The sequence below is a fragment of the Podarcis pityusensis genome (genome assembly GCF_964106645.2).
Source record: "Podarcis pityusensis genome assembly, chromosome: 6".
NCBI classification, from domain to species: Eukaryota; Metazoa; Chordata; class Lepidosauria; order Squamata; family Lacertidae; genus Podarcis; species Podarcis pityusensis.
The window spans coordinates 36,961,639-36,982,240 of NC_138030.1; the positions used below are offsets into that span (position 1 = coordinate 36,961,639).

Consider the following 20,602-nt stretch of genomic DNA (forward strand, 5'->3'; position numbering starts at 1 on the left):
AGGCAGCACTTGGGAAGCACTGGGCAAGGGGCTTTGCAGACAGCGTCAATCAGCTGCTTGGTGGTGTTTGCACACCCCCTTTCATCCAAACCATGTCTCTACCTGCCCAACACCTGCTGGCATATATGAAGTAAAGTATAGGGCAGGTGCTTGTGACTTGGCCAAAACAGCCTTGTGAGGCAAATAGGGAGCCCTAATGGCTGTAATTAGACTCACAAGCCAGAGATTCCCCTCACCTACATTCAAGATCAATAATAAAAACAGGTTTCAGCCTCCATCCTAGCAAATGGGGGTGGCTCACATCTCAGCTTGTCTAGTATTTCCATTTAAAGAGGTCTGAAGCACTAACATATTCTCCTTTCTGAGAGAAAGGAGGACCTAACATATCAGGTGAGGGTCAACTAAGTTTTACTCAGAGGAGACCTTCTGAAATTAATCAACATGACTTAAGTTAGGTCCATTAATTTCAACTAGTTTTCCCTGAGTAAAATTTAGTTGAATATTACCCATTGCTTTCACACATACCCCACAAGCCTCTAGTCACTCCAAATCCTTTTAAATACAAATCTGATGGATTTTTTATGCGATTAAAATGCTTCCCTAAAATGCAAATGCATGTTGATTGCAATAAGAATCCAAAGGAACTCATGACAAGTACAATTTTGATCAATGTACAGTGGTACCTCGGTTTTCAAGCATCTTGGAAGCTGAACGATTCGGAACCCGAACGCCGAAGACCCAGAAGTAATTGCTTCCATTTTCAAACACACCTCAGAAGTTGAACGGCTTCTGCTGCACGTTGTTGTATTTTTTCCATTTACTTTGCTGACTGCCCTTTGTGCCTCGGTTGTCGAACGTTTCAGAAGTTGAACTGTCTTCCAGAATGGATTGTGTTCGACAACCGAGGTACCACTGTACATGAATCCAGAGAAAATAAATTAATGCTTAGAAATGACCACTGTGATTATCTTCAGAGGCCCTCCCAGTTTGTTGCAACTTGCAGGTGTGCAACTGTCAACATCCAGGAAAAGAGCCTTCTCTGTGGTGGCTCCCATACTCTGGAATATCCCCCACCCAGAAAAAAGGCATGTATCAACTACATTGTTAAGTTTAATGCATGCTAAAAACTTTTTTGTTTAACTTAGCTTTTGCTGGTTCATGATGCCTGCTATGGTTTTAAGTCTGACTACTGGTAATTTTTTGGTTCCAATAATATTGGGCGGTATCCAACTAACTCATTTCATCAGTGCAAGGATTTTTGCTTGCACGCTTGAACTTCCTGACATTCTTTCCCCCTGTGAGCCCCCAAAATCTATTCTGGGTATTTCTCCAACTCTCTGGAGTGGATTTGGGGAGGGTACAAGGTGCATGCTGGGATAGGAAGCGGGGAAGTTCTGTTGCACAAGCAGAAATCCTTGTGCTGATGAAATGAGTTGCATACAATCCCTTGTATTTTGTTTTATTATTAATATGCAGTGTCTGAAGATGATATATTAATATTTTAAACAATCACCTGCAATACAAACAGCTAATTTGAACAAATAATATAGTCTGTCTCCCTCTCTTAGCATGGTAGCTATCAGCAAGGAATGCAATGGTTACAAATATTAGCGAACTAAATAAAAATTTAAGGAAAAGAAAATAATACTATTAAAATTCAGGTTTTGCCAAGTTAACTGAATTTATTAATTTTAAGTTTTCCGAAGCACACATAATCCTGATTTTGTGCACAGCTATCATCTGCAAAGATCATTAGGTACTGGTTTCCCTATTCTCATTGATTCGGGTTGCTAGTATTTATATTGTGTTTTCTAATCTTAAAATCATGGTTCCTTAGATAGTGGTTAAAATACTTCCAGTAAATGGGTGTATTTATAGAGGTTGAGGTTAGATGTTCTTTCAGTCTTCCTCTGTGTCTATAGTTGCTTGATTATCTGCTTGCACTCTCTTGCAAGATCACAAAACGAATACTAGACAACTCTGAAAAAAACCTCCTCAAAGCTACCATGTCAAGGTTATAGGGCTTCAGTTTTCAACCAATACCCTGCCCCGCCCCAAGGTAATGCTAAATGTCACTCCTGTTAACAGCCAAGGAGAAACCTGAGTGTATACAGGACGCCATGATTCCAGGGAACAAGAACCAAAGTTCCCACTCTCTTCTTCCTGAAGCCTCAAGCAAGATAAACAACTATGACCAAAGAGAACTGAGGTGTTCTTTAGACCAAGGCTTTGACCAAATAGCCACACAGAAGTAACAAATATATGTTTTATTAAGAATATTAAGAGAGCAGCATAGTAAGAACCCTGTTATCAAATAAAACAAAAAGGTCTAAGAAGACCAATTCAGAATTGATGAAGATTTAGGAAACTACATACACACAAAAATAACAAAGTCTAACTTAGCCTAAACTAGAATATATTATCAACACTGTTTGACACCCTGAAGCAGAGGTTCCCAAACTTATTTGGCCTACTACCCCCTTTTCAGAAAATAATAATCTGCATCCTCCTGGAAATCCACCTTCTTTAAGCAAACAGAAAGATGCAGTGACAAATTTGTGTTCTTTAATGTATCTATATTTCCAACTACATTCCACAACATAGTAAAGAAATATGTTGTTGTAAATAAGACTATTTATTAAACTCAACCATTCACATTACACACAGAAATTTGCAGAGAACTGATTGATCAAAAAGCAGAATATTGACCAAAATGTCTCCACAAGCCTCTGTAATTTATAGGAACAGGAAATGCAAGTGGAAAAAGAAAGAGTGTGTGGTTAGGACAGCTAGAAAATTGGGAAGAGAGGTGTGGGTATTTTTGTGTGTGTGTGTGTGTGTGTGTGTGAGAGAGAGAGAGAGAGAGAGAGAGAGAGAGAGAGAGAGAGAGAGAACACAGTGGTTCGCAGTTTGGAAGATGCTGAGACAGAGAGGGAGCTAACTGAAGGCACCTTGAGGGTGCAGGGTCTCTCTTTAAGGACCTGGTAGGGTAGCAAATTTGTGGCCTTGTAGGAATGCCTCTTTCCTGCAATTTATGCTCCACTTCAGGGATAGGGAACCTTTTTTCAGTCCAAAAGCCATTCTTTTGGGCAACCTTCTGAGGTCAAAACCAGATGCAAATGTAGCCAGAGCCATGAATGGAATTTTATCTTTGTAAGAGTAGGCTAATTTCTGCACACACTGAAGCATCCCTCTCAGTCTCCCATCCAGACAAAGGCCTCATCCACACTTACTTTTGCTCCACACTTTTTAGGCACCGGTCTTGGCTTTCCAGGCCTGTGTCCAAGCAGGTTTTTTTTTTGTTTTTCTCCTAGTACTTTCCCCAAGAAAACCTGTATTTTACCACTGAATTGGAGAAAAAGCAATCCTTGGAAAACCTCTATCGGATGGCAGGAAGAGAAGCCTACAGGGCTGGATTTGGCCTCAAGACCTGAGGTTGCCCACCACTGTCCACTCTCCTCATATACAGTCGTACCTCGGAAGTCCAATGCCTTGCGACTCGAATGTTTTGGCTCCCAAACACCGCAAACCCGGAAGTGATTGTTCTGGTTTGTGAACATGCTTTGAAACCTGAACATCCGATGCAGCTTCCACAGCTTCCGATTGACTGCAGGACCTTCCTGCAGCCAATTGGAAGCCGTGCCTTGGTTTCCAAACATTTTGAAGTCAAACAGACTTCCTGAACGGATTCCATTTGACCTCCAAGATATGACTGCATTACAAAGTCACCACCCATCTCCAGTGCTCTCTCTCGTTCAGAAGTGACTAGAAGGGCTACCTTTGGAATGTCTCACCACTCAAGGAAATTGTGAGTGTCCAATAATATTTTTATCTAAAGAAGAAGAAGAAGAAGAAGAAGAAGAAGAAGAAGAAGAAGAAGAAGAAGAAGAAGAAGAAGAATATGTGAAGCCACAAAACACAAGAGGTACAGTCTGCAATATTTCTATGCAAAGCTCAAATGCATATAAAATTAACATTTCTGGTGCCACCTAACTCTCACCAGATGTCATGGGGTGGAAGCTAACACCACATCTAGGTGCGCCAATTTAGAGTTTAAGAGCAGGTTTTTCCCTGGGAAAGGAGTGGAGGAAGGGAAACCTGTCTGGGGTGTGCTTTCTAGGCACGATACTTAAGGGTGGACAGGCCCTTACTGACAACACAGTCTCAGGGAACAAGTACCGGTAACTGCCATTGATTTCACAGGGATGTGGGTAAATGATTGCAGCGAAATTCATTAATCTAAACCAGTCGTGAGGAACCTCTGGCCCTCCAGGTGTTGCTGAATTTCAAATCCCCTCAGCCTCAGCAAGCATAACCAGTGGCCAGGAATAATAGGAGTTGTAGTTCAGCAACTTCTGGTAGACCAAAGTTTTCCCACACCTGCACTACATTAAGCTTTCTAGTGTCAGGTGTATCTGCCCCAACAGGTAATGGAGGAAACACAGTAGGAAACAGACATTGCATCCTCCATAGCTAACATAGGTAAGCCAGGGCGGAAATGAGATTGGCGAGTTTGACTAGAGCTTCAGCGGAGTCCTTTGCTATGCAGTGTGCTTGAAAGTTTCTATATGTTGATATTTACCATTTGTATCTATATGTTATTTTTTTTTAAAAAATGAGGAAAACAGAATAAAATAAGGCCATCCCTGCCATCCTTTAGCCATGCCAAGCCTTCAAGACCACAGAGGAGATCAGAGTCCAAAAGCAAAGTGTAACTTCCTTTTCAAAGATTCAGTTCCTAAGAATTAGAAAGTGCTTATCTGTGGACAAATGTGGCAAGTGGTTCTGAGTCATTTCTGACAGTAAACAATGCTATGGGGTGCTCTGCTGCTGCTCCCTCATGAAACTGCAACTGCAGCCAGCTGTCAGAATTATTTTGGCTGTGCTTCAGAAGAAGACTCCCACCTCCCACCTGGACTCTCTTCACATCGAGGGGAAAACATCTTGGTTCCCGAGATGCTTGAGGCTGTGCAAGGAGTTTACATTGCCTTAGAGGCTGTGATTGCAGTGCTGGCTATCCTGGGCAATGTTCTGGTCATTTGGGTCGTGAAGCTAAACCCAGCCTTTCAGAAGACCACCTTCTACTTTGCTATCTCGCTGGCCCTGGCCGATATTGGTGTTGGCCTCGTCATGCCACTGGCTATCGTAGTCAGCTTACAAATCGAGATCCACTATTATGCCTGTCTTTTCATGTGTTGTCAACTCATGATTTTTACTCAGGCCTCCATCCTGTCCTTGCTCGCCATAGCGATCGACAGATATCTGAGATTACGGCTGCTTACTCGGTGAGTTCTACTTTGTCAGCGACTTTTTTCTCAGGGGTGGTTTGCACACTACTGTTTAAATGCTTGGGTGATATAGAAGCAAGAGATTTTAAGGACTAATGGAAGTTGCCTTACACTGAATCAGATTGTTGGTCTCAGTATTGCTTGCACTGACTGGCCGTGGCTCACCAGAGTTTCAGACTTGGGTTCTCTGCCAGCCCAACTTGAAGATGCTGCGTATTGAATCTGGCACCTGGTGTGTAGAAAGCAGACGCTCTTCCACTGAGCTGCTGGCCTTCCCCCTGGTTTGCCTTTTGTGTTCCACCTGCTTTTTGAGGATGACTGCTGATTTTTCAGCTGGGTTAAATATATACAGTGGTACCTTGGGTTACATATGCTTCAGGTTACATACGCTTCAGGTTACAGACTCTGCTAACCCAGAAACAGTGCTTCAGGTTAAGAATTTTGCTTCAGGATGAGAACAGAAATTGTGCAGCGGCAGCAGGAGGTCCCATTAGCTAAATTGGTGCTTCAGGTTAAGAACAGTTTCAGGTTAAGAACGGACCTCCGGAACAAATTAAGTTCTTAACCCTATGCTCCTTCAATACAGTTCTAAAATCAACATACAGAGGTGATTTTAGAACTCTTTTGAAGGAGCATAGTTCTTAACTCTTCAGCTTGGCTTTAAATTAAATAATATGAATACTGTTGCCAATATAAGAATCTTGTTCAAAAGGGTGCCATAACTTTCATTTCTGTTTTGCTGTTCCCCATATGATAGAAAGCTTATGCATTTTGTTTAATATGCCATGCAAAGCATAGTGTAGCCTGAGGTTTTAAGCAAACAGTGATGCAAACATTTGCAATTGTACCATTTAGAAAATTTCTAAAAATAAAAAAGGCATGATAAATATGATGCATAGCATGCATGGCTGCATTGGAATAACCCAGTCGTGCTCAGACAGAATATGCAATTCCTTTGGGTTGTTTAAAAAATATATATAAAAAAATCCATCACTTCCAATAGAGATTAATGGTTACATTCAGATGTACAGCCCTCCACAATTATTTATATGAAGACAAATATATCCAGCATTCCAATAGTTCTATAAAGGATAGGGTTCTGGTTAGTTTCCAGTTTAAGTAATAATTCCAAAGAATCTTTATCCAATTTCCTGGTAAAGCGTTTGAAACAGAGGAAGTTGCTTTATACTGAGTCAGACCATTGGTTATCTATTTCAGCACTGTCCTCACTGACTGGCAGCAGCTGTCCAGGTTTTCAGGTGGGCGTCTTTCTCTCTGGAGATGCCAGACGTTGAACCTGGGACCCCTGCATGCAGATTTCCTGCCACTGAGCTACAACCCTTTGGTCCAGAACTTCTCTGTGTCAGCTTTTCCATTAGTGCCAATATTTTTCAGTTCAGCTACTGATTGATTGTGTGACTGCAGTTCAGCTACTGATTGATTGTGTGACTGCAGTACATTGTTTATTGCTTTCATTTTATGGATCAATGGTCTTGTTAGATAGTAAAATTCCTGTTAAATTTCTGTTTTAGGGGTTGTTTTTAAAAGTCTGAAATGGATTAATCCATTTTGCATTACTTTCTATGGGAAAGCCCGCCTTGGTTTTGGAACGGACTTCCGGAACTGACTAATTTTGAGAACCAAGGTACCATTGTAGTCCTGCTTTGGGAGTGGAGGACACAAAGCAAAATCATTATCCTCCTCTTCACTAAAACGGCTTTCTGTTGGTCTCTCTGATAAAGCCACAGTCCGTATCACGGTTTAAACATAGCCACTTTAAAGTATCTGTTTCATTTTTGTTTTTGTTGTTAAGTACAGTGGAACCTGGTGTTATGTACCGTCCTCCTTACGAATGCTTTGGGTAATGAGCTCCTCTAACTTGGAAGTAGATGCCCCTTATTGCGAACTTTGCCCTGGGATGCGAGTGGAAGTCACATGATGGTGGCATGGCAGCAGCGGGAGGCCCCACTGGCGAAAGCGCGCCTCATGTTAAGAACAGTTTCAGCTTAAGGACGGGCCTCTGGAAAGAATTAAGTTCATAACCGGAGGTAGCACTGTATTGCTATTTATTGAAAACCAAATTAGTATATGCAAAATGCTCCAGATCAGCAAAATGCTGTCAATAAATTCAGCCGGATAGTCTCACATTTTATACAGCTTGCCCTTAAAAACCCCCAGTAACAATAAAAAGGAAACAAAAGAAAAACGGCACAATTAAAGCAAAAAGGGGGGCGCTATAAGGAAATAAGACTACCAACATTAGAATCTCTTGCACATTTGATGCAAGTTTGTTTTTCTCTCCTCAAAACAGGTATAGGATGCAAAGCAGTCGGGAAAAAATCTGTGGGGCTCTGGCAACAATCTGGCTCTTGTCACTGCTGGTGGGATTTGTTCCGTTTGGATGGGCAGAACCAAAACCAGAAAACTCTGATTTCATTAACTGTACCTTCACAAATGTGATAAAAATGGACTACATGATATACTTGAGCTTCTTTGCCGGAACCCTCATCCCACTGATTGTCATGTGCATCCTTTATGCAAAGATCTTCTGCCTCATCCGCACAAAGCTGCAGCCCTGTTCAATGAATGTCAACGGGCAAAGGTCATTTTATAGGCAGGAGTTCAGAACAGCCAAGTCATTGGCTCTGGTCCTCTTCTTATTTGCTGTTTGTTGGCTGCCACTGTGCATTCTGAACTGCATCGAGCATTTGGGCCAAATACAGAACATACCGCTTTTCACATACATGGGCATCCTTCTCACGCATTCCAACTCGGTCATGAATCCCATCGTCTACACTTTCAGGATAAAGAAGTTCCGGGAAACTTGCATCCAGATTTTAAGAACCTATATCGTGCACAAGGATCCAGAAGATGCTACATCGCCCAGTGCAACTACATCTGAACACTCATAGCTGCCTCATGCAGATGGCCTTGTCTAGCTTTATGTCTTCTGCCCTAAGATACAATAAAGTTACTGACAGGGGAGCTATTGCTTCCCGAGACTTTATGTAACAGTTGTTTTGGTCTGAAGCAGTCAAGAGAACTTTTCAGAAACAAACTCTACCCCTTGTTAATGCCTGCTGTTCACTGCTGTAGCATCCAGTAACACAGCTGGCAGTCCGAGGTTCTGTCAACCTACATCTGCTGTGTTCTGGTTCTACATATACATTTTGGCCGAGCAAGCAGTCAAAGATGTGCCAGTATTGGCACAGTGTGTCAAATGTACATATTCAATAAACCATTTCCAATCTTTTATAAAGTTTGTCATGATTTCTTATTTTTCCAGTAAGTTTCACCATTTCTGCATATTCCATGAGTTTTTGTATCCAATCTTCTTTCGTCGGGACTTCTTATTTTGGGCAAATAACATTCTTGCCACTGTAGTCGCATACATGAATAAATTCCTATACTCTTTAGGTAGTTCTACCCCTAGAATTCCCAGGAGGAAAGCTTCTGGTTGTTGTTTTTACGAATGTTATTTTAAACATATTTTTCAATTCATTACATATCATTTCCCAGTAAACTTTTACCTTACTGCAAAGACCACCACATATGCTAGAAAGTACCTTCTTTCTCTTTACATTTCCAATACTTACTTGATTTTGATTTATATATTTTTGCCAGTTTACTCAGTATTGAGCGCCGCAACCCCAGTCGGCCACGACTGGATCTAACGGTCAGGGGTCCCTTTACCTTTTTTATATAACATTTTCTGTTTTCTCTTAAACCATAGCATGCTGTAAATTTTATATCCGTATTCCACAATCATTCCCATGCTTCCATATCTATATTGTATCCAATATCTATTACCCAATGTATCATTGAAGATTTTACTTGCTCATCCTGTTGTCCAATCCAATAGTATCTTATACATTTTGGACAGCACTTTAATATTAAATTCCAACAGATCTGTTTGTGTTATTTGTTCCCCAAACCCTCATTTCTTAGGTCTTAAATACTTTATTCAAATAATATTGTATCCATGTGAACTTTCCTGATTAAATCCTTAAATTCTTTTATTTTATTAAAATGATACCATCACTGCTAAAACTCTTCTGTTTTGAAAGATGTACTTTGCTGCTTTGATCTCTATTGACAGGCGTCATGGCCAATGCTATGATGAAGCATCAAATGTTGCTGAATGTCTCAGTGGAAAGCAGGCTCTTGTAAAGGTAGGCACAGCCATGAGTACTGTATGTTGGCTGTCTAAACGTGCTGTGAACTTAGTGGTACAGGATGTGTCAGAAGATGTTGCTATGCGCAGAAATTTTCTGAGTGAAATACCTGACACAATCACTTTTCTGAGTGAAATACCTGACATGATCACTTTTCTGAGTGAAATACCTGACACGATCACTATGAGGACAGACTTTGCCCGTGTGCTCAAGACATCGATTCCATAAAACATATTTTGTTGCATTGTGCAAAATATGAGCAAGCCAGGGCTGAACTGATACTACACTTGCTGGTACCTTTCCCGGGAAAATCAGAGGCTCACTATGTCAGGTTCCTATTGGAAGACTGGAAAAATGCTAGAACATTAGCAGTGGCAAAGTTTTTATCGGTGGTTGCAAGAACCAATGATCCCTATATTCTGGACAAAATGCTTGTTTAACCTGGAGGTAGGCTGTATGAATTGTGTATTGCTTTGTAACGATTTGTTGGGTCTCTGGACCCTAATAAAGATTGATGATTTGTATAAACTTCACCCAAATGCGTATAAACTTCACCCAAACACTTTCAACAGGGAGAGAACATAAATCTGAGACAATTCCACCCCACAAAGAAGACCGTCCAAGCAGATTTCTCATAGCCAGTGGCTTTAATTATAGGTAACTGAGTTGAGAATGTACTGAGACCCTGGGGCAAAAGTAGTTATGATCACAGACCACCAAGATAGCAGATCTGAGAGGGGCCTAGTCTTCCTAGATGCAGAATGTGTGCACATGTTGATGTTGGGTGTGATCCTCACCAATCTGAACCTTCTAAGGATTTCTACAGGAAAATATTTTATGCAATCATGAAGAATATCAACAGCAGTTTACATAATCTTTCCTTCATATGTGTACTAACATACGAGCAAAATTGAGAGGTTTGTCATAGGGGATGATGACCGCATACATGTTCTAAGCTTATAGAAAACTGATTTGGATGCTATCAGATTACAGCTTCATGATAATATGATAATATCACAAGGGAGCAGATCAGAATGTGGTTAATCTTCAGAATGTGGTTGATCTTCTCAGTGGGGTAACAAGGAAACATCTGCATGAGCTACTGTAAGCTACAGAAGATTATTGGAGTAAGCCTTACCCCACAGGTGTCCTCCTGTACGTAAGAAAGGCCATTGTTGTGCCTTCATAGAATAAAGACCTCTTTACCAATAATCACATGGCACTTCTTCGTGGACATAAAGAGATCTTTAGGAAATTAATGTTAAAACTAGCAAGTTCATTCGAAGAGCACAAATCAGAAGAACTACATTCAGCGTGGAATAAGTCTACAACAATGTTTAAGTGGAAGATTGTTTGCATTGCTCCATCATAACCAGAGGGTTGTGCATAGATGAGATGCGTTTAAGGCAATAGGTAGTGAAAATACAGGTTTTTCACTAATCATAGAAATGAATGCTGCACTAAGGGAAGGGAAATTGGGTATAGGTTAGGGTTGCCATATGTCCAGGAAATCCCAGAGATGTCCTCTTTTGGGGGGCCAACATACCCATCTGGGTGGATTTTTACATTTTAAAGGAGATGTCTGGGTATGGAGTTTTTTTCGGGGGGGCGGCGGCTTGGGCAGCTCTGCACGCCACAGCTGCTGCCAGCCCAAGCTGCGGAAAGAGGCATGCGCGAGTGGGGGCAGCCCCGCATGCCTGCTTCCCTGGCTCGGGCTGGCAGCAGCTCAGGCTGTCCTCTTTTTTTGCTCTTCAAGATATGAAACCCTAGTATAGGTGGAATATAGGGAGGGATACAGAAGTTGGGAAGATATGAGGGATGGAGAAGATGCTTGTAAGAGCAAGGGAGGAGGAAATAGAGGATTGTTTTTTAAAAAATCAAAAAGTGTTTGCATTGTTAATTCAAAATGAAAAGTTCAGCTTGTCTTTTTCTACCTGCTACTTAAACCAAGTTGTACAGGGTTGCAGAGTGACACGAGGGAAAACATAGTTTCATTCATTCTACCTCTTGCCATTAGTTGCTCAAATTATATACACTTTCCTGATTATTTCTATGTGAGAGTAAACTTGAATGAACGGAATACCCTAAATAAATTTAACTCCGAAGCTATCAGAGAGAAAGCCCAACAAAAAGGTATATATGCTTTAATTAAGATTTGCCATCATATGGTTTAAGAGGTCATAATTGTGTTTAAACAGTTGCCTGTGCAGACTTTGACAATGCCTTCAGGTCCAAGATGCACTTAGCAATGCTCTCCTTCTCCTGCAATACAGAAACAAATGAATGCTGTAAGAAAATTGGAAGGAAAAAAGCTTGATGGAGAATGACATGAGCAATTTTATTTGAAATCATACCACACTGAAACGATATGCTATACCTAACTGATTATTTCATAACTCAGTATTTAGTCCCTTCCTTAGAATCAATATTAAAATTGTGCAGGAATAAAAAGCTTGAGACCCAGTCACCTACTTAGCCTAGACATAATATCACACACAAAAAAGGCTGAGAGCACAGCTACATGTTTTTAAAATAATGCTTTAGGGCCCATAAAGGCATAAAGGCAAAAAATAAATTAAGGACCAACCCCGATGTTTGACAAGATTTGAATGCACACCTAAACCTCCCCAGTCCAAAAAAGCTACCAATCCTATGATTGGTACAGTTCTCACATAGACTGTTATCGAGGAACAAGATTCGCCTCTGTCCCTTTTCTTTAGAGAACAGGCAGACACTGAGATTAGTCTTTACATCTCCCATTCAAATGCCTGGCTATTATTCGGCCAAGTTCCAACAAGTTCCCGGATCCCCCACCCCAGTGTCCCAAGACACTGCTCTTTCAATCTCTTCCAATGGAAACTTTGAAAAAACAGATGTGCAGCATCTTAAACATTAATCATATCATAGGGACACACAAACCCTCCAGTAGGTTAGGCACAAACTTATTTTGTACTGTGGAGGTAACTGCAAGGGGAAACCTATAGAGAAGCCTGCTCCAAGTACCTGTTGGGCTGTAATACTCTGCCTAACGTTTTGCTCAACCCAGTTGATCATGTGATTTTGTTCCATATTCCGCTTGAGATGCTGTATTGCCACATGATAATCCAGCCGCTTCTTCACTTCTGTGTATACAGTAAACAGCCTCTCTCTGTAGTTTGTCTCAAGCATTATAGCAACATTGTTCTAGAAAAGCAAGAAATGAAATCACTTTTCCATTGTGGGCACTCTGACTACAGTATTTCTGTGAAATGAACATGCGGTATGTGCACAAAATCTTGTATTTCTTCCGTTTAAATAATTTACAGATATAAATCAACAACAACAAAAAATACATGAAGAACAGTTTAGAAAATACCTCTTATCTGCATCCTGCAAACACACATATAGTTAGTAAATTTAGACCTTAACCACTAGCTTTTCCATCTTGTTTATAACATGCAATACTTATTTTTATAACACTTAACATAAGGAAAGTTCCACAAAAAGTTTTCCCCACAAGACCATATAGCCAGCCTGTTACTATAATAGGGCCAAGTGGAATATACTATACCAGCATGCCTTTAACTCTATGTAATATATTTTCCCCAATAGCCTCTAGTCATATATAGAGTCTGGTACCACTTATATTTGAATTTTTGTATGATTCTTCAGATTAGAGCACAACTGTCTGACATTATTTAAGATCCAGTTCCACAAACAGCAAGGAAATACATGTCCTAAATGTTTTCCAGGTTTTTTGCACTAATAATGTTTATCAATCAATCCCCAGATAGATATTTTTGAATTATTCCTTAACCACAGTACATGGACAGTACTTCATCTTTGAAACCCTAAGCTACCTAAAAATGCAAAATAAAAAGCATGTTGTATCTGGAAATACTGGTTTAGGGTAGGGGATTAAAAGGTGCATCACCATCCATTTTCTCTAATACATTTTCAAACAATAATTTAATTCTGACTGGAGTGTTATTCTATAAACATGAATGCGTAATTTATATTTGATTTCATATATTCCTTTCTGTTTGAAGATTTAAGTCACTTAGTGTTCTACTGAAATATTTAACTTTTAACTAACTAAATGAGATAGGTATCGCTACACAGAAGTCCCATTAAATTCAATGGAACTTGCTCCCTTATGATTGTGCATATGATTGCCAGCACAAGTCACTGATCCTGATTCACAAAGGTTGAAATTCCATTTTTTGTTGACAGCGCTAAATGTTTTAATCATAAATCTCATCATCATGATATCCTGATGTTAATAGCATGTTATAGCTAATTTAGTCGAACAAATTATTACAAATTTCTAGTGATACCGCAATTACCATCTCCTTTTCATATTGGGCAGAGATATATTTTAAAGGCACTTAGAATATTTCTGTTCAGAACTCCAGAACTGCTATCATAGGATGGAGCAAGCTAGTTTTCTCTTGCTGCGGAGGGTAGGACCCAAACCAATGACTTCAAGAAAGGAGATTCCAACTAAACATCAGGAAGAACTTTATGACAGCAACAGCTGTTTGACAGTGGAACAGACTCCCACAACACGTGGTGGACTCCCCTTCCTTGGAGGCTTTTAAGCAGAGGTTGGGTGGCAACCTGTCATGGATGCTTTAGCTGAGATTCCTGCATTGCAGGGGGTTGGACTTGATGACCCTTGGGTCCCCCTGCAACTCTACAATTCTATGACTGACAGTAGTGAAGCAAAGCAAGCCAAAGCATCAGAGACATGTTAAAGCTACTATTACATTTTTAAAAGTTTGCTATTTAAACATTGTACAAGAACTACTTCTTCAATAACAGTGGGTGACAACCAACTGCAGCACCCACTCACACAACACCCATGGCACTAGTAGGAGCCTAATTCTTGCTATACTGCAGCAGCCAAATTCAAAGAATGGCTTGCATTAGTGACTGATGTAATCCATGGCACATATCCTATTATTATTATTATTATTATTATTATTATTATTATTATTCTCCTTCTCCTCCTTCTCCCTGACAACTAAACTTGTGCAACAATGTCAACTCTCAGACTTGTGCCAATGGTGCCCTGGATCTCGCACACTGTGTATTTATTTTAATACTGTACCCGCTTGGTATCAAAGAGATAGTGACGACCCTCCACCCTCCACTGCTCTTTCTTCTCCTCTTCAATAGCCGTAGTGTGTTCAGCTATCATGTCATTTTTCACGGCTGTTGCTTGTGCTATAGCATCCTGAAATAAAAAACAAGCTAGTTTGACCTTCAGAGAAATCCAGTTTTGCACTCACATCATGCACTTTTCCCTTGATGCGATGTTGAAAAAAAGCCATTGTGTAATTGTTATGACGGTAACAATTATATTGAATATTAGCAGGATTCAAGACGTGGTGTAGTGGTTAGAGTGCTGGACTAGGACCTGTGAAACCAGGGTTCAAATCCCCACTTTGCCTTGAAGCTCACTTTGGGCCAATCATTCACTGCCTCTCAGCCTAACATGCCTTACAGGATTGTTGTGGGCATGAAATGAGAATGAAATGTGTCCCACACCTTGATCTCTTTGGAGAAAAAGGTGTGGCATAAATGAAATAAATAAATAAGCAAGCACATGCAATTCTACTCCAGAGAAGTATTTTTAAGTGTAGTATACCCTCTTCTCCATTTGCATAGGAAAAAATAATAATACATTGAGACCTGCCCAGTCTCTTCTAAAATGACCTCATTCTAATTCAGTTAATTTGTAATCACTGAATGCCAAGTTTGGACAGCATGTCTAGTAACAGCATGAAAACCGACTATCTAACTCATTTGGGAGGTACTTATACAGTGGTACCTTGGTTCTTAAACAGCTTAGTTGTTGAACAAATCAGCTCATGAATGTTGCAAATCCAGAAGTGTTCCAGTTTGCAAACGTTTTTTTGGAAGCTGAATGTCCGATGTGGCTTCCACTTAAATGCAGGAAGCTTGGTTTTCAAACAGTTTCGGGAGCTGAATGGACTCCCAGATTTCGAGAACCAAGTTATCACTGTACTGAACATTAGAAAACTCAATCTCTCCGGATGTCTTGAGACTGCATATGATTATTACTGTGGTTATTACCATAGCACATCAGTGATGAGGCTACAAAATAATGAAGGAGTGTTGAACTGCACTAAAAACTGCAATTATATTACAATAAAACTGCATTCCTATGCATAGTGAGAGCAAGCCACATGGAAATCAGTGGGGCTTACCTTTCGGTAAAGAGGCATAGGACTGCATGGTGGAGGGATGGTATGGTGCTGAACTGGGAGCTACTCCTTAGTTGATCACATTATTTACAAGGAAAAGACATGACTCACATTTTGACTGACAGCATCCTATATATAGTATACTGAGCCGTATCCTTTTTTAAAAATTAATTTTAACATGTGAACTCTTTTACTGAGTAGCAATAAACGTGCTGTCTTACCTCATTGAGTTTGTCAGCAATAGCTGCTACATTTGGACCGTACTTCTTAATTATGTAGATGAGAATTCCCACCATAACACCTCCAGCTATTGTTTCATGGTTAACTACGTAAAGTTCCTTAGAGAGCATATAGAGCAGAAGCCCAGTCCCAAGCATATAGGGGCCTAAAAGCAAGCAAATCAATACCATTACACAAGACGATAGAGACATTCAGTATAAAGGAAATTTGCCTTAATATTGAATATGCTACCCTCCCTGAACATGAGATCTGTCAGGGGAAATAACTCAGTTGCCCTTGAACTGTGACACACAAACAAGAAAACAAAAGCCCTAACTAAGTTATCAGAGGTGCTACTTCTTTCAAAATCACATTACAATCTAATAACTAATTTAAATTTATGATACTTGCATTATCACCTTTTAACACACTCTTCTTTTTTAGAGAAATATAAGGGAAGGAAGGAGAGATAAACTTGTACATATGTACTACAGCTCCCTTTTGGAATGTCAGCCATTTCTGTGACAGCCACTGTTCTAAATAGAGATTACATTTATTGCTCAAAATAAAGACAAAATGAGTGATAAACACAATTTTAGTTGAAATAGGAAATGCAACGCAAATTTCTAAAGGCACACATCTATTCTGAGGTACTTTTCCTTATGCTGGCTGTAAGTTGTTATCAACACAACATACTTCAGAAGATAATGTGTAACCTCATCATTAGCAGAGGCACCTTCTCTGTTCAGTGATTTGTGGACTTCAGTTCAAAAATTGGATATAACAATATTAAATAATACTTTTTAAATATAAGTTTCTTACTAAGAGCTGGCTTTCACAAAGTTTACTCATGCAGGCATGCTAACCTGTGACTCCTGTTTTAGGGTACAAGAATTGGAAAATTTCTTCAGGGAATATTCCATGGCGGACTTTTCCTCCTGTCTCTGGAAGAGGTGGCACAGGAGCCAAGTGTTGCTGACTTGTGTGAAGTGGTCTGAATATTTGCACTGCCCTGCAATGAAGAAAATGATTCCATATTTCCAAATCTTTCCCCAAAAAAGGTTATACTTGTGGCTAAATAGAAATCAATAGCTTCAGGATATTCAGTAATCATCTGTTTTTTTTAAAAAAAAAAATCTATCCTATCTTACCTTCATTAAGGAGCTCTAAGCTGTTAGCAGCTTTTGAGTTACAAATCAATCCAATGTGAAAGAACATTATCAAATATTATAATAATAGAATCAGTAAACAAAACAGATTTCTCAACTGAGCTTTCTCCAAAGGCATATTTAAGGATTCAGGTCTTCACCGGGCATTATAAGGTATATACAGTAGTGACAATGTATGTCTCCCTAGGAATTCCAAAGCATCACTGTCACATCCATAAACCGTGCAAGCTGTAGCACTTGGAAAAGGCTCCAAATTCTCCAAAATCATGCATAAAATTAATCTCCCTATTATATTTATGCTTTCATCTTATGCAAGCATAACTTAATAGCAGACTAAAAATTGTGGGGGAGAAAAAGCAATCACAGAGAGACTGGAAGGGCTAAACTTCAAGAACAAAGATAGCAACACCTAAACAAACCACTTTTAACACAGAAAAGCATGTTTCCAATGTGCCTAAACAAGACAGTCCCTTGAAGTTTGGTATCCCAGTGAAGGGAGAGCACTACGTGTGCCTCACACTGAATCATAACATGTTGTAAAAATTCTCCTCAGTTTAGAAGTTGCTTGCTACACAGTAGAAACAAGCTGCAACTTGGTGATAAAAAAATTAAAGGACCCTTTGGCACCTTAAAGCACAGATTACAGTCCATTTTAACTGTTATTCTCAGTTGCGCGCGCACACACACATATACACACAAATTTATTTGGGGGTGGGGGAATGTAAAAAGTGAGATCAGAGGGAAATGAAATGCAGAAAAATACATTGCATGTATAAATTCATAGTAGTGTTGTAACTGAAATTATAGAAATAAAATTAAAAGTTGAAATGTGTGTGAGCAAGTGAAGGCTGGAATGTGAAGGCTTATTTGCAAAAGAACCATGAGAACACAACAGAACGACATATACATATGAACTATTGCTATAATCATTAAGGACAATGAAAGGATGTACAGAGCTGCCTTCAGATGTCTTCTAAAAGTCAGATAGATGTTTATTCCTTGACATCTGATGGGAGGGCGCTCCACAGGGCGGGCGCCACTACCAAGAAGACCCTCTGCTTGATTCCCTGTAGCTTCACATCTCAAAATGAGGGAACCGCCATAAGCCCCTCAGAGCTGGATCTCAAGTGTCTGGGCTGAACGCTGAGGGTGGAGACGCTCCTTCAGCTATAGAGGCAATGTAACCAAATTACTCAAGGCTTTTAGAAGAACTCAACAGTCTTCAGGATGATGGACCTGTTCAGGAGATGGAGGCTTCCCCTAAACTGACCAAAAGAAACCAGATCTTACTCCTATCTTGGCACTGGAGAACCGACAATCCCCCTCTACAGAAGGTTATCAGTTTTGTCAGATGGCAACCCGGTTGTGCTTGGGGCCTTGCAGGCCTTGAAGGTACTGTGCTGTATGGCAGCCTTCTGAGTCAATACAGTCATAGCTTGGGTTACAGACGCTTCAGGTTGTGCATTTTCGAGTTATGCACCGCGCCGAACCCGGAAGTACTGGAACGGATTATTTCCGGGTTTCGGCGCTCGTGCAAAAGTGCTAAATTGCGCTTTGCACATGTGCAGAAGCGCCAAATCATGATCTGTGAGTTCCCAGCCGCGGCGCTGCGGGTTGCGAACGCGCCTCCTGCAGGGATCACATTCGCAACCAGAGCACCCATTGTACATTATAGCAGTGCTAGCGAACCTTTGGCACACGCGCAAAAGGCGGCACTCAGCACCAAAGCAGGGCCGTTGCTGGGGGTTGGCGAAGTGGGCAGTCATTCCCCCCTCCCACGCCACTGCGGACGGTAAATGCTCCCTAGAGCATCGGGGAGTTGCGCGCCCGCCGATCAGCTGGCACGGAAGGTGGGGAGGGGAGCATTGGAAGCGACAGGTCTCTGGGCAAGAGCGAGCACACAAGAAGGGACACGCCCACGACTCGCCTGCCACACCTCCTGCTCCAGGCTGGGAGGGAGAAGCACCACTCTTTGGGGCTCCTGAAAGATGCAAGCAGGAGATTCTCTGCAGCGATGGTGCAGATGATTGGCGGCTGTGTCAAGGACTGTTTTCTATTGCCTGTCATTGTAGCAATTTGGTGGTCGATTTGTGGCTGCCAGCGGTGAGTGTGGAAACATAGGTGTGTTCGGCGACTTGAGCAACTGTAAGCAACCCCTCCCAAAAGCTCAAAAACTCTTGGCAATCTCCCCCCATTTTCTTAATATGGAATCCCCAAATATGGTAATACATTATTTATACTCTACCCATCTGGCTGGGTTTATTTATCTGTTTATATTTATTTGTATGTGCGCACACAAACAATCAATATTATCCCATATTAAAAATTGGGACAGAGGGTGGCTCTTAGTACAGCCCTCCAGTGTACACTAGTGGCCTGATGGCGCATAACACTACTTTTTTTGGAGTAATACCAGTGCTTTTTTTTCTGTGGGGACACATACCCATAAACATTTTGTAAATTTAACAGAAGAAGAAATTCACTGTATTTATTTTCCCCAATTAGAACTGAATTTATTTTTCCTGATGGTGATTTTCTTGAGTCAAAATGAGAGTATCCCTAAACATTTTTTCTTTAGAAAAAAAAAGGCACTGAGTTATACCATAAAATTATATTTCAGCGGAAAGGGTTACATTAGCCCTAATGTATGAGTTGTGTTTTTTTCCTAAACTAAAACCTCAGTATCCAGGTTAAATTGCCGAGTTGACACTTTGTGATAAATAAGTGGGTTTTGGGTTGCAGTATGGGCACTCCGTCTCTAAAAGGTTCGCCACCACTGAATTTTACCAATATCATTGAGTTGCACCTTTCCGCTTCTTGTGGCCTGGCTTCCCGTTCCTAACCTGCATAACCCCTGCGAGTCTTTACGACGACCTGCGTCGCTGCGGCCTCCTCTAGGAGCCTAACCTCCTCTTTATTCCCTGTGCTTTTCCCGGAGAAAAGCAGCGGCTTCCTCCCCCTCTTCTTCCTATTCCAAGGCCACCCTCCTCACGACCTGCATTCACTCACCCCACGGGCAGAGCGGGCGCCAAGCTCTTCAGGCCACCAGCCGGGGCTGCGGGAGGCAAGAACAAGAGAGTCAAAGCACAGCCCCCGAAACCCAACAGCCCGGCCGCCCGGCCGCCCTGCAGCCCCCGCTTTACCCAGGGCGCGCACGGCCAAACGAGACAACATCGCGGCTGCCGCTGTTGCCGCCGCCCTCTCCGTCCCTGTGACCCTCCCGGCGAAAAGAACTCAAGATGGCAGCCTCCGTGGAGGAGGTCTCGCGAGAGGTCTCGCCTTTTTCGCCGTGGTTTTCTGGACCTATCGAAACAGCTGGGCCGAGAGGACCAATGCGGCGAACGTCACCGCGGAGACGGGGCGGAGAATCGCGCGAGAACAAAAGGGAGGGGGAGGGGGCGAGAGAGAGAGAGAGAGAGAGAGAGAGAGAGAGAGAGAGAGAGCGAGCGCGCTAGAGCTAAGACCAACTTAGTTGGTCTTAAAGGTGCTACTGGAAGGATTTTTTTTATTTAGAGCTAAGACGGATAGAGTTGCCGCAG

The 20,602-nt window shown here is 41.3% G+C and overlaps 2 protein-coding genes across 2 annotated transcripts; one reads left to right on the forward strand and one right to left on the reverse strand.

The window, feature by feature from the left end:
* Nucleotides 1-4,801: 4,801 nt before the first annotated feature.
* LOC308479303 (adenosine receptor A3-like) lies at nt 4,802-8,547 on the forward strand. Its single transcript, XM_081009891.1, has 2 exons — nt 4,802-5,285; nt 7,600-8,547. Exons 1-2 carry the CDS (start codon nt 4,810-4,812, stop codon nt 8,198-8,200), a joined length of 1,077 nt encoding a protein of 358 aa, XP_080866017.1. The 5' UTR covers nt 4,802-4,809; the 3' UTR covers nt 8,201-8,547.
* Nucleotides 8,548-11,591: 3,044 nt separating this feature from the next.
* ATP5PB (ATP synthase peripheral stalk-membrane subunit b) lies at nt 11,592-20,360 on the reverse strand. Its single transcript, XM_081009916.1, has 7 exons — nt 20,207-20,360; nt 20,073-20,118; nt 16,761-16,906; nt 15,897-16,060; nt 14,556-14,681; nt 12,467-12,646; nt 11,592-11,725 (listed from the first exon to the last, which is right to left on the reverse strand). The coding sequence occupies exons 1-7, from the start codon at nt 20,235-20,237 to the stop codon at nt 11,654-11,656; spliced, it is 765 nt and encodes a 254-aa protein (XP_080866042.1). The 5' UTR covers nt 20,238-20,360; the 3' UTR covers nt 11,592-11,653.
* Nucleotides 20,361-20,602: the final 242 nt, after the last annotated feature.

Bases quoted from the DNA above. Each gene is read 5' to 3' on its own strand.
- LOC308479303 (XM_081009891.1), top strand. From the start codon at position 4,810: ATGCTATGGGGTGCTCTGCTGCTGCTCCCTCATGAAACTGCAACTGCA. The intron at 5,286-7,599 runs GTGAGTTCTACT...TCCTCAAAACAG, and splicing joins AGATTACGGCTGCTTACTCG to GTATAGGATGCAAAGCAGTC.
- ATP5PB (XM_081009916.1), bottom strand. From the start codon at position 20,237: ATGTTGTCTCGTTTGGCCGTGCGCGCCCTGG. The intron at 20,119-20,206 runs GTAAAGCGGGGG...TGCCTCCCGCAG, and splicing joins TTTGGCCGTGCGCGCCCTGG to CCCCGGCTGGTGGCCTGAAG. The intron at 11,726-12,466 runs GTACTTGGAGCA...TCTGTATTGCAG, and splicing joins AGAGTATTACAGCCCAACAG to GAGAAGGAGAGCATTGCTAA.